General features: G+C 33.4%; 3 protein-coding genes across 3 annotated transcripts; all 3 read right to left on the bottom strand.

The window, feature by feature from the left end:
- Positions 1–56: 56 nt before the first annotated feature.
- Positions 57–3,297, bottom strand: LOC133699116 (uncharacterized). The gene is made up of 3 exons (XM_062122261.1): positions 3,075–3,297; positions 1,627–2,134; positions 57–587 (listed from the first exon to the last, which is right to left on the bottom strand). Exons 2-3 carry the CDS (start codon positions 1,873–1,875, stop codon positions 279–281), a joined length of 558 nt encoding a protein of 185 aa, XP_061978245.1. The 5' UTR covers positions 1,876–2,134; positions 3,075–3,297; the 3' UTR covers positions 57–278.
- A 2,409-nt stretch (positions 3,298–5,706) lies between these two features.
- Positions 5,707–7,187, bottom strand: LOC133698856 (F-box protein At1g61340-like). Its single transcript, XM_062121948.1, has 4 exons — positions 7,039–7,187; positions 6,613–6,923; positions 6,425–6,499; positions 5,707–6,317 (listed from the first exon to the last, which is right to left on the bottom strand). The coding sequence occupies exons 2-4, from the start codon at positions 6,871–6,873 to the stop codon at positions 6,084–6,086; spliced, it is 570 nt and encodes a 189-aa protein (XP_061977932.1). The 5' UTR covers positions 6,874–6,923; positions 7,039–7,187; the 3' UTR covers positions 5,707–6,083.
- A 5,504-nt stretch (positions 7,188–12,691) lies between these two features.
- Positions 12,692–14,390, bottom strand: LOC133700154 (putative FBD-associated F-box protein At1g61330). The gene is made up of 4 exons (XM_062123701.1): positions 13,452–14,390; positions 13,161–13,325; positions 12,976–13,047; positions 12,692–12,925 (listed from the first exon to the last, which is right to left on the bottom strand). The coding sequence occupies exons 1-4, from the start codon at positions 14,388–14,390 to the stop codon at positions 12,692–12,694; spliced, it is 1,410 nt and encodes a 469-aa protein (XP_061979685.1).
- Positions 14,391–14,729: the final 339 nt, after the last annotated feature.

The raw sequence follows: 14,729 nt of genomic DNA, 5'->3' as shown, positions 1-14,729 counted from the left end.
GCTCAGGTGTAAAACATATGGGACCTAAGCCTTTCCTTCCAGCACTTCGATTACTTAGTTCTCGCTCTCTCAAGTTTGAACATTTCTGTGTAGATTTAGCATACAGTTCTTCAAAAACTTGGAAGCTAGCAGCCAAACTCATAAAAGACCTAAACTCCAACTACTTCCAGTCATGTGACGGATTTTATATGGACGTTTCTCTGAACTTCGATCCCAATTATAGTCTCCCATAAAGTTAAAAAAAAAATCTTGAAATGTGTGGTAGTATTTACAAAAATCTAGAAATTATCTTTGAAGGGGGGGCCCTTTGAATTCTCTTCATTAAGTTCATGTTTGCAAAATATCTGCAGTTCAGCATGAACCAGAACTTGGCCTTCTCGATTTCCAGTCTTTAGTTTGGAAGTAAGATCTCCGAGGTCTTGAGGAATGGATGGCAAGACTATACGGAAGTTGGCAGTTTCTCTGAGGAGGAGGTTTATATCCTCCAGAATGCTGCTGCATGCCAGTAGGAAAATTGGAATACGGGGACCTTGGTGATGGAGCAAGAGATGCAGGTAGTGGAATGCGAGGAGTTCCACAAGGCAAACCTGAAGAAAAAAAGAAACCAATTAAAAGACAATTTATGGTATTTTATACCAATGGAAATTGAAAATGCAAGAAAAAGATCCCTGTTGCTGAAACTGCTAGTTGAGATTGAGGCTTTTGTTGAATAACAAATACCAATAGACAATATAGGATGCAAGGGCCACAAACTATAAATCATCACTAGATAACTATCATAAATCTCAAAGTTTAAGACTTGCAGTATTTCAAGGGGTAAACTGAGTTGTACTTTCTGGTCACACTGTTCATGCTTGGTCATACATGGTAAAAAGCATAAAATAGCATCCAAATATCCGCAAACAGCTAATAAGAGATTGGAATTGGCACGGTTGGGTTGCAATTCACTAGGTAGTCCAGCTTCTTCAATTGTCCAAGCTATAAAGATTCTCCTGAACAGATCTATATGCACATGCACATGCGAAATAACATGTTATAATAGCTACCATATGAAGAAGGGGAAGGACTGGGAAAATATGTATTGGAGCCTGCAGGCTGGTGGGGAGACCTCCAACATTATCGCATGTAAAGGAAGATGTCCTTGCAGCTCCCCCTGTGAAGGGTTCTGCCATATTGCTCCAGTAGGGTTTGGGAGTAGCAGCAGCACCAACAACACTATTCTCACCAACAGTGTTTGCTCTGCCATATGGACCAACAAATCCATAGTTTTGGCAAGAGTCAGCTCTACCACCAGAAATGGAACCAGAGCTCCAAGAGCAACCACAGTTATTTCTTGGTACAGAACTTGCACAAGCTCTATGAGGAATGACACCATGACACTACCTTGCAGAAATTTGAAAATGGTCTCAATTTGTGCGTGCATGCATTTTTGAAAACATTGGTTTGATTGATAAATGATTGAAAGGAGTCTGAGATCGAATTGTTCACATAGCCGTACTTACAAAATAGCCCAGGAACCTATTAAAAAAAAATAGTATCATTCACCATGCTAAAGAATATAAGTGCAGAGAGAGGAAAATCTTTTCTGCAAGAAGGACAAAGAATGTAAAAGGAAAAAATTAGAACCTTCATTTCATCCAGAATAAGGTTTCTTCCAAGTAACACAAAACGCTTCTCAGGGTACTCTTCTGCCCATTTCTCTGCCCATGTAGTTTTACCAGAAGCAGGCAACCCCACCATCATCATTACTTCACAATCACTAATGTCAGAAGATTTAGGTCCCATTATTGCATTCCCATCATCAAGAGCTGAAGCCCAGGGCTCACAGCCTTGTTCAGGAACAAGTCCGTCTTCAACGCAACTGAACCACGACATTCCTCAATAGAACATTAGGAAATAGAGCTGACTCCCATTATAGCTCTTTTACTGGAGAATACACCACTTCAAGATCCCTTGGGCCAGCATCAATCCCTTTGCAAATCCCAACCATTTTCCATTCTCAGATGATCCTATAAAAGCCAATGGTTTACTTTCAAGCTCAACACAGCACTAGAGACTTTTCCTGTGCCTTCAAACCCAAAGCTAAGCAGCGTCTCCCCTAGGTTTCACACAGCATCATCTCCCCTAGAAATGCCTAAATGACAAACATACTGCTGGTCAGGAGGCGAAACAATACTTCCATCTTGTTATTCCAACATTGGCACGAGCAACAGACCAACAATAAGCAAATGCCTCCTCATTGAAGACCATATAGTTCAATATCAAAATCTAAAAAATGGCAAACTAGAAGGTTCGGCATAGCTTTCAGGTTTACGCACACAGAATGGAATGGAGAGGCCATCTTCCTATCTACCACAATGTCCTTTTCTTTCACTGATAAAAGAATCAATCAATATTGTTCCAATATTGCAGGTGGAATAGAATAAAATTCTGTGGTAAAAGAGATTTTTTTTTTTGTTAATTCTTCCTCCAAAATCACATTATCTTTGAGGGTTTATAAACATTTTAATTTTTAGGGTTTAAGATTCTTTAACTCAAAGTTTCAGTTGTTAAAGAAATAAAACTCTCTTTAGCCTTCACCTTTTTAAGTTTTTATGGGGTCTAGCAGTTATGTTGTGAAAAACCTGCTGCATTAATTAATAATGAATATTATAATAGAAGAGAAATTAATAAAAACACAAGATTTAATATGGTTCGATAATGTCCGCATCTGCAGCAATGAGAAGCTTTTATTTTCACTATATCGAAATAGAATTACATTATGTGTATTTATACTAAACCTAAACCACCTAATAAACCGCTACCTCCCTAGCATCTATCTATTAGCCACAAACTACATCAAGTTCTTTCATATAACAGTTATTGAGTGGCACCCACACTTCAATTAAACAATATAATCTAAATTAAAGAAATTTTCTTTTATTAGTTAATTCACAAATTACTCAATCAAAACCTCCAATTCTCAAATATAGCAAAAAAAATTTAATTGTGAATAGAACTCAATTTATATTAATCTAGGGTTTTAAACATCAAATTAAAAAACAGAGAAGAGTGTTAAAAAAGGGTCCTGTTACCTAAATCACAACCAGCGGGATTGAGCATCACGCGCAGCTGGTTCGACGTGGATCTTAGAGAATCCGGTCCAGAGACATCAAGCTCTGCCCTTTTGGATTCTGGTCGGGGTGAGAGCTCGCGTTTCGTGAAAGCCATTGAGAGAGTGAATGAGGGAGTGAGAGGGGAAGAAGAGAAGTGTCAAAGGCGCGAAATGGAAAGGCATAACGGTGCCGGTTCTGTTTATATATGGGGAATCCTGAGAGATGTGTGGGCTGTTTTTTAAAGCTCAAGTAAGGCCATTATTGGGCTTGTGTGAGAGTTTGGTGGGCTGTATCAGGGCCCGGCTTTATTGATGCCATTTGAATATTATGAAATACTCTTAGAAGCTTTGGACCAAGCAGGAAGTGATTTTGTTCTCTGCCTAGTCATTCTGAGTTTGAATCCAAATAAAAGTGTAAGAAAGCAAATTGTTTTTTTTTTTGAAATACATCAATTTATATTTATATATAGATGGATTGGGATATAATAAATGGCCACCACTTATAATATGATTTTATTTATTTATTTATTTATTGCTCTAAAAATATTTTTTTAGTGAATGTGTCGGTTAATTTCTCCCTCTTTTTTTGTTACAAAAATAAAAATGAAAACAAATTCTATTTTCTTTTCTATTTACTATAACGGTAAAGAATTAAATTATCATTAAATTTATTTCTTTTTTCACTTTTTTTTCAAGTGTAGAATAATCCAAAAGAGTTACTGTTTTTTATTTATTAAGAAAATACAGCTTGGGAACATACTAACAATTAAAACTAAAATTAAAAAATGAAAGATAAAAAGGGATTTTTTTTTGTGAGATGTTTATTCTTGCAGAGTTATAGTTAGATGGATGTTGCTTTTAATGTGTCAACTAGCCTAAATTGTGTAAAACCATTATAAAATTATGATGGACTCAACGTTTTATGAATACGACTAAGCTTATGAAATAATTTCTCATAACTTGGGTCCCACGAGATAGGATATTGGAAAGAAGATATTATAAGCTCAATAAAAATTATAAAATAAAATTATTTGGGAGTTTTTAGAATTTTATTAGATAAATTTAAATTTATTTAAGGATTTATTATCTGAAAGTTTGGTCTTTTTTAATTTTGAATAATTCTTTAAAAACTGAGTTATCGTAAACCACAAGTCGTCCAATTATTCGGCCTTAATTCTTTAAAAACTGAGTTGTTGTAAACCACAAACTGTTCAATTGTATGGTCTCCAACGGTAATTCACACGAACCACCCATAAAAAATCTTATGAATTTCTATTTAGGAAAGAAAGATTCTTATGCCTAGAGTATTAGTTCTAATTCTGTGTTTTTGTAATTTTTCTATTTAACAGACAACAATTAAAAAATAAAAGGTATAACTTACTATTTATAGAAAAATATAAAATACCTTATAAATTGAAAAAAATATTATTTTTCTCTTGAGTAATAATCATATATTAATTTTATAATTATCTTCAAGTATTTTGTATAAGTTTATTCTAGTCTCATGACTTAAATCATGATTTTTACATGTTTTTTTTAAGTACAAGTTTTTTTAGTTGTTCTATTTCTATTTTATTTTTAAGGAATATTTTTTTATACAAATAAAGTTTATTTTTTAAAATAATAAATATTTATTTTTAAATTATATTGCTTTTTTTTTTAATGAAATATCAATGCCTCTCAACCCCAAATCCCCATATCAACACATTATCCAAAGCTAAAGGAAAATTCTAGAACCATCAGAACCCTATCCTCTCTTTGCTCTGTTACGACCCAGTCAACACTGTGAGAGAGAGAGAGAGAGAGAGAGAGAACTGAGGAGTGTAAATTCTAGGAAAAGGGCATATGACAATCAAGAGTGAAGACCAAACCTTGACAAGTGTCATCACAGTAGGAGGATAAGTGTTTTCTGATAAGTTAATTTTTAATCCTGACCTTCCGGATTACTTGAAAATAATTGCCTACCTAGGAGGACGTTGATCATAACATGGAAATAGCTTAATCATAGAGCTCCACAGGATCCAGGTAGATTCAGTTTACTATCCTCTTTTATAGCTAAAATCTATTGCTCCCTTGATTCAAGTTGAGCACAGCTTGGTATTGCCTTTTCCATGGCATCCATCAAAACATTAACCTTGTTTGCAAGTTAAGAACCTCCCCCACACCAACAGCTGTCCCTGTCTAGATTTCCCCCACGACAGAAAAGAAACTGTCCCCAAACTTCTGCCCAAATTTGCTGTCTCCTAAATGCCAGGGGCTTCTTCTGGAATATCAATCTCTCCCCACTAGTCAGGGCTGAAATTATGCTAGATTTGCTTTTACTTTACATAACTGTCTTCGGCACATTTGCCAGTTATAATTCATGGGTCTTATGACCTCCTCAGTACACGTTTCTAAGCAATAAACAGAAACTATATTTTTTTCCTCTTAATCAAATGCAATACACAGACAGAACCAGATCGTAAAAAGTAAAAACAGTCTCAGTTTGCCACATCCCATAAGAATTAAGCAGTGCATAGATAGCAAATAAAATTAAACGGGATGCAAAGAAGGCAAAAAAGAAATTGGATTTGAGGACTGGTTTTGGTATCTTGAAGAACACAAACAAAGAATTAACGAGGAAACATTCCATCTTTATTTTATTCAAACAAAACGAGTATGTAAATGTACACAACAATTCTCATTCTTTATCCCAAATGAAAGGTCCGAGACCTCCTCTCAAATAAATATCCCATATTCCCTCCCTAACTTGCGCATGCTAATAACTTGAAGAGATACAAAACAGGCCAAAAATCATATCTTCAATGAAAGCTGTTGAAGAATCTACAATGGTCTGTGTCAAAGTGTAACTTGTGAAGAATATTGCCATGTACAGAACCCGAATTGAGATCTGATCAAATCCAAATACCCAAAACCCTCCTTTCACCCTTTATCTACAACAACAATTTAATCTCCTCCTTTTAACTTGTATTTACAAAACCCCTGCCTCTCACATTTCTGTTTCCATGAATAGCCCCTTCTTTGGCGACGCGAACAATGCCACTGATACATCAGCAATGCTCTTCCGATTTAACCGTGACTTGTAAGACCTTCGCTGCTTTGGCGCATTTGGAGCTTCAATTTCATCCAATTCACTTGGATTCTCAAGATCAAATGGAGATCGAAAACTTTGAGACTTCCTTGGGGTGCTATAGGCAAAATGACTTTCTTTTGCAATCAAAGTCTATGAACACAAAAGAACAAAAAAATCTTAATCAATAACTGATTAGAAAACAACTAATTGCTAATCTAGTTCAGCAAAAAGAAAAAGAAGAAGATTTAATCACTTACAGCTTCTCTAATCACTTTAGACACATGAAAAAGCTGCTTCAAATCATCATGATCCACACGACACAAAACCCTGATCTGAAAAACCCAAAGATAGAAACTTTCAATAGCTAAAACGCTTCAATCAAAAACCCAAAAGCAAGAATCACTAAGTCAAGAAATTTCAAACTAGGTATACAAGTAAAACTTACCAAGATATCTTGAGGCAGGCTTTCAAGATTAGACTTTTCAGGCTCTAAACTGCAGAGCCTCTTCAATGGAGACTTAAAAGTGGAATCAAGATTCAACAGATCTTCACTGTTAACATTATTCTTAGTACTTAAAATCCTTTTCCTTCCAAATGAATATGACCTAACAAACTTGAACCCTAACCCCTCTTCTTCTCCGCTCACTATAGCACCACCACAAACCCTATTTGCCCTCATTGAACTACACCTCTTCCCCAATGCCATCTTTACTAAACTTCACTTCTTTAAATCACCAAATCTTTGTCACTAAATCTCTGCACCCCCAAGAAAAAATGGTTAGATTAGGCTTAATTATAAAACCCTTTAACTACAAGGCAAATAATATCAAGAAAATATAGGGAAAATCTTCAAAAAGATAGAGAAACGAACCCTTTTGTTTGCTAAGGTTGCAAATGAGATACAAAACCCTAAATTCTTTGAGTGTGATAGATATAGAACGTCTGTAAGTCTTTGAAGTGGAAATTAGTTTGGTCTGCTTTCAAAAATGGTAAAGTTTTGCTTATATAGCGTGAAAAAGATTTGCTTTTTATTTTATTTTCTTTTTTTAAATTCGAGGTGTAACAGTAAAAACAATTCTTAAAATAAATGTGGTTAACGCTAGAAAAAACTGGAGGTTTCCAGTGCATAGAAGATTTTGGACAAATCATAAGATATTGCCCTCCATTTATAACTAATATTGCCTTTTGGTCCCTCTTTGTTTTACCATTCATTTATCTCAACGGTTTTCATTCCCCATTAGAGAAGTATGATATTTACATATTTATTACTCTCATGTGTTTGCATTCCTTAACATTTTGGATAGGATGATTTTTTTATATATATATAAAAGATTTATCATTATTGGATTAGTAAAAAAATCCAACAATGTGGATGGAGATTCCTTGATGAATACCATAGGTAGGTTTTCAAAGAAAAAATCAATACTTTTTTATATTAATTTTTTATATAATTTTTATTTAAATTTAAAATATTTACGATCATATATAGTGGGCTACATTTTATTAATGATGCTAAATATATTATCGATTTAGAAATAGAAAAGTCAAAATATATATGCTTTAATATATATATATATATATATATATAGGATTGCATATGATTAATATCTCATAATAGAAAAGATAAATATAAAAAAGATAAAAACTTATTTGGCTGAAAAGATAAATATATTATCATAAAATATATGTTTATGTGATAATTTTAGCACTATAAAAATATAAAATATAAGGAAACATGTACTAATAGTCCCACTATTTCTATCTCTTCTGTTTCTAGATAGTGCATTGCAACAATTAGGATAGGTGGGGGGTTACTATTGGTGCAATTAGGAGAAAAGGATTAAATTGAAATGTTAGATATACTCAGAGGGTACGTTTATAGTTTCCCGAAGATAAACATCTTCTCGCCGTGTGCGTGTTTCTTTAAAAAATTACTGTACTTATCCTTTTGGCGGTTAAAATGAAACTAGCCGTTGTAGAGGGACACGTGGCGATATATGAGTCGATTTAGGAAGCAAGTTGTGAGTTGCTAACCGATGACGAGGCTATTTGGTCGGTCTAAGTCGGCTGCTTCGTCGGTCCCTTCTTCAACACGTTTTGTCCAGTTTTTTAATTTTTGGTGGGCTGGGTGTTTGTCTAAAACGACAGCTGGCCCGTCTGTAATATATAATATTTCGGGTTTCTATGTTACGTGGAGGAGTGTTATTGGTTAGTTAAAGTGGTGGAGATTTGGTGAGGAAGTACACACGAGAAGGGTGTTGAGTAGTTGAGCGGTGGCCAATGGTTTGTTTGACTGGAGTATCTTAAGAGGGCGGCTGACTGATGAGGGTCAGTTGCAGGTTTTGCACGATAGCAATCTATTGTGAGTCAACGACACGTCAATCCTACGGCTTTTTGTTCACTAACAAGGACAAAATTCAGTAGAAAGTTGTTCAAAGGACACAGAATAAAGATGATTAGCATGAGGTACACCCGAGCACACGGGTGGAAATAATATAATATAATAAAATTGACGTGTTTGATTTTGTATTACATGATATTTTTTTAAAATAATTTTTATTTGAAAATGTTTTTATATTTTTAATATTAATATTAATATATTAAAATTATTATAAATTATTAATTTAATTTATTTATAAATCAAACACAATTCTAGACATAATACACAACACAACAAGTGCAAGATGTATTTGGATAATCAAGTTCCGTTCATAAATGGAGGTTATATTTGAGAATGCACTAACTTTTATTTTTAGTTATTTTTAAAAAATGTATTTGTTTTGAAAAATATTAAATTAATATATTTTTAATATTTTATTATAATTTTAATGTATTGATGTTAAAAATAAAAAAATTATATATTTTTAAATAAAATCTACTTTTAAAAATCATGATGTAGGAGATCCTGAACACGCATGGAAAGTTAAATAAATACACGGGGTGGAAGCAAGTTTGTTTAGCTAAGATCCAAAAGCTTAACCTAACCTCACCAACTACAAAGAACACTAACCACAAGTACACTTCAAAGCTGATTTTATCTAAAAGATAATCACATGATGTTAGAATGTTGGGCACACTCCCTCCTTTCTTAGCGCGTGTTTGACAGTATGGTTATGAGTGCTTTTTAAATAACTTTTCGTGTTAAAATACATGCCAATAATATTTTTTTATTTTTTAAAAATTATTTTTGATATCAGCACATCAAAACGATCCAAAATATACAAACCATATTAAATTTTAGAAAAAAAAATTTAAATTTTTTGGGAACGCAGCCGCAACGACATCCCCAAACGTAACCTTAATCTCTATACATACCAGTGACTTTTAAATAGAAAACTTTACCTCTCTTGTCATGCAAATATATATATATATATATATATAAAAGCAAACTAGATTGATCTTAATTAGGATTTTGTTATATAGTTAGAGATCCTAATGGTGATAGTAAATGAGTGTTTGAGAGCATGGTGATTTTTGGTTTTGAACGTGTTTTAAAAATGTCTTTTACTTGAAAAAATTATTAAATTAATATTTTTTAATAATAATTTTTAAGATTTTAATGTGTTAATATTAAAAATAAAAAAATCTAAATAAAATTACTTTAATATATTTCAAAGCAAGCGAGGTGAGACAAGAGTAAAGGGATAAAAAAAAAATCTCTCTTATTATTATGCTTGGATGTGTGAAAATGGAGAGAAGCAATTTTTGTTTTCATTTAAAAATAATAAGAAATGAGAAGGAAAAATCATGAAAAGTTATTGTTATCCCCGCAGTGACTATTTTTGGGCTTGCATTGGTGTGACTGGTCTGGTATAAAACAAAAATTGAAATTAACTGAAATACATCGGTTTGAATTGATTTTTGATTTAGTTATGTTCTAAATTTTTTAAAGCCAAAGCCAAAGCCAAAGCCAAAGCCAAAGCCGTCCAAACAAAAGAGTTCTTTACTACAAAGTAAAATAAAGCTAAAGCCGTCCAAACAAAGTCAATTGACCTTGAGTCACTAGATTCCCAGCAATGATCACTTAACAACAAGTGATGATCACTTAATTGACATGGTATATGACCGAAACTAAAAGTTGAATTTAATTTTTATTTGTGATACAAGTTGAGTTTGTTTTTTCACCACGATTATATTTTTTTTAAATTCAAATTCAAATTATTATTTTATTTTTTTTGAATCGTTTTGATGTGCTGATGTCAAAAATAAATTTTAAAAATAAAAAAATATTATTTTGATGCATTTTCAAACAATAAAATGCTTTGAAAAGCGATCTTTAACAAAAACACACACTTAGATAGTGTTTGTTTTTGCGATGTGAAAAAATTTGAAATTTTGTTTTGTTTCAAATAATTTTTTAATGTTTTTACATCGTTTTGGTATGCTGATTTAAAAAATGAGTTTTAAAAAATAAAAAACTTTACTTTGATGTATTTCCAAGTAAAAAATATTTTGAAAAGCAACCACTACCACAATACTAAACACTACCTTAGTCTCAGTTTGGAACTAGAGTGGTGTCTTGCATTATGCCGCGGGCCAAAAAACATGAAGCTCGGTTGATTGATAGTAAAGAAACAAGAAACTCTGACTTGACTGAATCCAATAAACTCGGATAATTTCTCAAACTTGCAACTTGAGAAATTCTAAACTTAGGTTCAATCAAGAAAGTTTAATTCCCAACCAATTTAATATTGAAGGATGAAATTAAAAAAAATTATCAATTTAAAAAAATTTCTAAAGTAAAGAAAAATAACAATAAAAATAATGAAGATCAAATCTAATATATAAAAAAACTGAAGGAGAATAAAGTCATAAAAAAATTCAATGTTAAAATTATCTCAAATAAAAAAAATACCAATCAAAAGACTAAGGATCAAATATAATAGAAAAAAATTGAAAAAAAATCTAATAATCAAAAAACATAGATAAAATATGAAGAAAAAAAAATTAAAGGGTTATTTTGAAAATTTAAAAAGTGAAGTATAGAAATCATGGAGAAAAGAGAAAAAAAATAACAATCACTAAATTAGAGGTCAATAAGTTACATGCGTTGCCAGTAAAGAAAGAGTTAAATATATAATAACAAAAAATAAATATAATAATTTTTCTTGGCTACAGAATAAAAGATAGCTAAAGCCATGCAGACAAAGTCAATAGACCCGACTCACCGTATTCACAATAATTATCATTTAATACCCACACACACATAAGTAGTGTTGATCATATAATTATTGGCAATAGTCTTAGACTAAATCTAAATCTAAATCTAAAACTTGAATTTAATTTTATTTGGGATATCTAGTCTAATTAAAGAAGAAGAAGAAGAAGAAAAGGAAGCCAGTGCCGCTGGTCACAGTACCCCTCCACCGACTTGACCCAGTGCCGCTGGTCACAGTACCCCAACCCCACACCAACCACCAAACAGCCTAGCTCCCTCTCCAGCAACACAATACACCACCAACAACCAAACGAAACCAAATCCCATCCATTTATCCATTGCATAAACCAGAAATCGCACCCTTTTTCACCTACAAATAACATACATCACCACGTCATAAAAAGCTAATCTTTTCCGCTTGTTTTTGCAAGTCTATATTGTGTCAGTGCTTAGAGTGCACACGTTGTTTGTTTCCCAAACCATCCCACGCACTAGCACTTGACAACCACGCTCCACCCCTGCTCGGTTAAGTTCCGGCAGCGTTAGGCCAAAGTCGTACGTATTTAACATCATGAACAGTCAACGATCTATTGATTTAATGTATAGGCAAAGCCTCTGTGTATGCCTTTTGATCCTACACACACACAGAACATATTAAACTTGTATACATTTTGTATGAAGAAATTAAATTATATCCTCAAGATAATTAATTGACAATACCATTTCAATTTGATATACGTATCTAGAGAAGAGCAAGATAAATGTGCATGCATGTTCGTGAGCAAAAATCCATGTCATGAAGCTGCTAGATTTCTTACTTTACGGCAATCATCTCCATCTGCCAATATGATTCATCTTTTAACTTTGGTCATATTTCGCGGGTGCTTTTCTTGAAAAGTAGCTTTCATTGAGTCCCTTTTTTCACCACCAAATATATAAGAAATTAAGATTACCAAGTCTTTTCGTAAAAGAATAATTTGATTAGTTAATAGAGTAGCTAGCTAGCTAGCTAGCAGCCATGAATTCACTGAATTTCCCCCTCGTGATTTATTTTCATTCCTCTAACGAGATTCTGTGAAATAATATCCAGCGTCATAATTTTTAATTGTTCATGATGTATTGTTAATATTTATATGTATTGGGGTCCGCGTCGCTATGCGGCAACTGTGGGGTTTGAAGTTGTTGGAGATTATAGGTTTGGGTGGATCAAGTTTGATTTAGTTTATCAGGAGGTAAAATTGACTGTAAATTCGAATGGCACATTATTTTGACAAGACACACGAAAATGGTACATTATTTAGGTACAAGACTGCAATCTGAAGGCCATCTTCAACTTGATAATCTCTCAAGGCCAACCGTTCTTGCCCTAGTACCATGTCTTTGAATGCATAGGAGAAACAGAACTCCTGTCATTCGAATGCTCAAACACAGCTATCTCGACTCTTGGAGATGCCTTCCAAGATTGGATATCTTGATAGAAGCCTTGTAAATTTAGGGTAACAACTTTGACACGTCTGGACTTATTGGGAGTGATAAGCACTAGTTTCTCCAGACCAGGTGCGCTCCCCAGGAGAAACTTCAACAACAGAAGTTCGTCTTTCTGAAACTTAAATCCATACAGTTTAATGAACTTAAGGTTGTGAAAGATACATGGGATTGCTCAAAAGCTTGTCGATTACGCAATTCCCAGTACGGTCCACCTACGAAGTTAAAATCATTGAGCTGCAAAAGATTTATCAGCAGCCGTGAAAATAAACTAATCAGTTAATACTACTTACTATGTCTTAATTTGTGAAAGTTGTGATTAATGTTGATAGAATCGAACCAATACTCACATCAATGAAAATCTTCTCTAGATACTGGCAATTCTTGGGGAAAGAAACAAAATCATAAGGATTGCAATACATTGCACCTTCCATGATCAAATGAAATTCTATCAAATTCCAAAAAGAGAATTGCATTTCTGTCAATGTTCCACCCATAAACTTTGGAGTTAAACCCTGAATAAACCATAACGTTAAGTTAATAACAATAAACCAATAGATTCCAATAAAAAAAAAGGGGGCAAAAATAGGACAGAAGGTAGATAATCAGACAATAACAAGTACACATGGATGGAGGCATACCTCAAGAAATGTACTGGTAGTGGTGAGAACACGAATATTATAGAGATCGTACACAAGATTTCTCACTTGAAATGTCCCTGTAAAGCCTTTTGAAGGTCCAAAATTGAGCATCACATCTTTCACTTCAGGGATATTGGTGAATTTGATAAAACAAACATGCCCACAATAATGGATTGCATGTAGAGTTGGTGCATCAATGTCAATCATCAGAACCCCCGGGCAATATCCAACCTTTAACTCCTTAAACTTCTTTAAATTCTGGGTGGAGATTTTCAAATGAAAAATTCTATAACATTGTGCTATATCTAAAGTCTCAAGTAACAGGCAATTGAGAAATAGATTATCTATCAATGTTGGGGTTACAGTGATCTTTCTAAGAACAAGAGTACTCAAAAAATGCAGACCTTTAAACTTTAGTGGAAGATCAAGTTGACAAAAACTAAGCTTTAAGATTTTGATGGACTCAATGTCGTAAACATCAGAAATGAGTTTAACAGGCCCTCCCCCTTCAAAATTAATTCCAATTACATAAAAAAACAATTCGAGCTCTTCAATAGCTTTTTTTATCCACTTTTCAACCAAGAACCCCTCACCATTTGCATCAAAAGATAATCGAAAACTTAAAATACTTGAACCTGCATGCTGGTCAAAGACTTTATTAACCATGGATTTAAAATTTTCTGGACTGCGACCTCTGGCAAAATCATTATCAAAGTGTAATCTACGACTGAAGATCCAAGAATGATTGAATCTTGAAGATAAGATTCCAATCTGCATAGCCTTTTTGATAGGCAAGAATGCAAGAATCTTATCAAGCACATCATCAGGAAGAATAACACTATGATTAGTGTCACTAGTGTTACCAAGATAGAGCCTCTTTACTCTCTTACGTGAAATCTCTATGATGAGAGTTTGCCTCACCATTTCTGCTGATGCCATTGAGAGTAAATCTTTCTAGAATGAACTTTCTTGTGATGTCTATCAATCTTAAATAAGAAGAAAAGATATACGAGAAATTTTGGGATTTAATTCTTCTCATGCTTTGTTACTGTTTTTTGAATTTTGTTTTCCTTTTTTGGCTGTTGAGATAATTTGGCTTCTTCCTTGGCTTGCCTTTTATGGTTTCTTGAAACATGCTCGAGTAGGCAACTCGTAAATCACACAGTACTGAGGTGGCAAACTGGCAATGATGCTATATTAGGTTACCGGGTCAGCATGCAAGAAAATCTTGGAGTAGTTTTTTGCTATTTGGAAGTGGGGTAAAGTTCTCAATCTGTA

This window comes from Populus nigra, chromosome 7, assembly GCF_951802175.1.
Source record: "Populus nigra chromosome 7, ddPopNigr1.1, whole genome shotgun sequence".
Lineage (NCBI taxonomy): Eukaryota > Viridiplantae > Streptophyta > Magnoliopsida > Malpighiales > Salicaceae > Populus > Populus nigra.
Note: the sequence above shows the minus strand (reverse complement) of the source record. Positions and strands in the feature narration are given on the sequence as shown.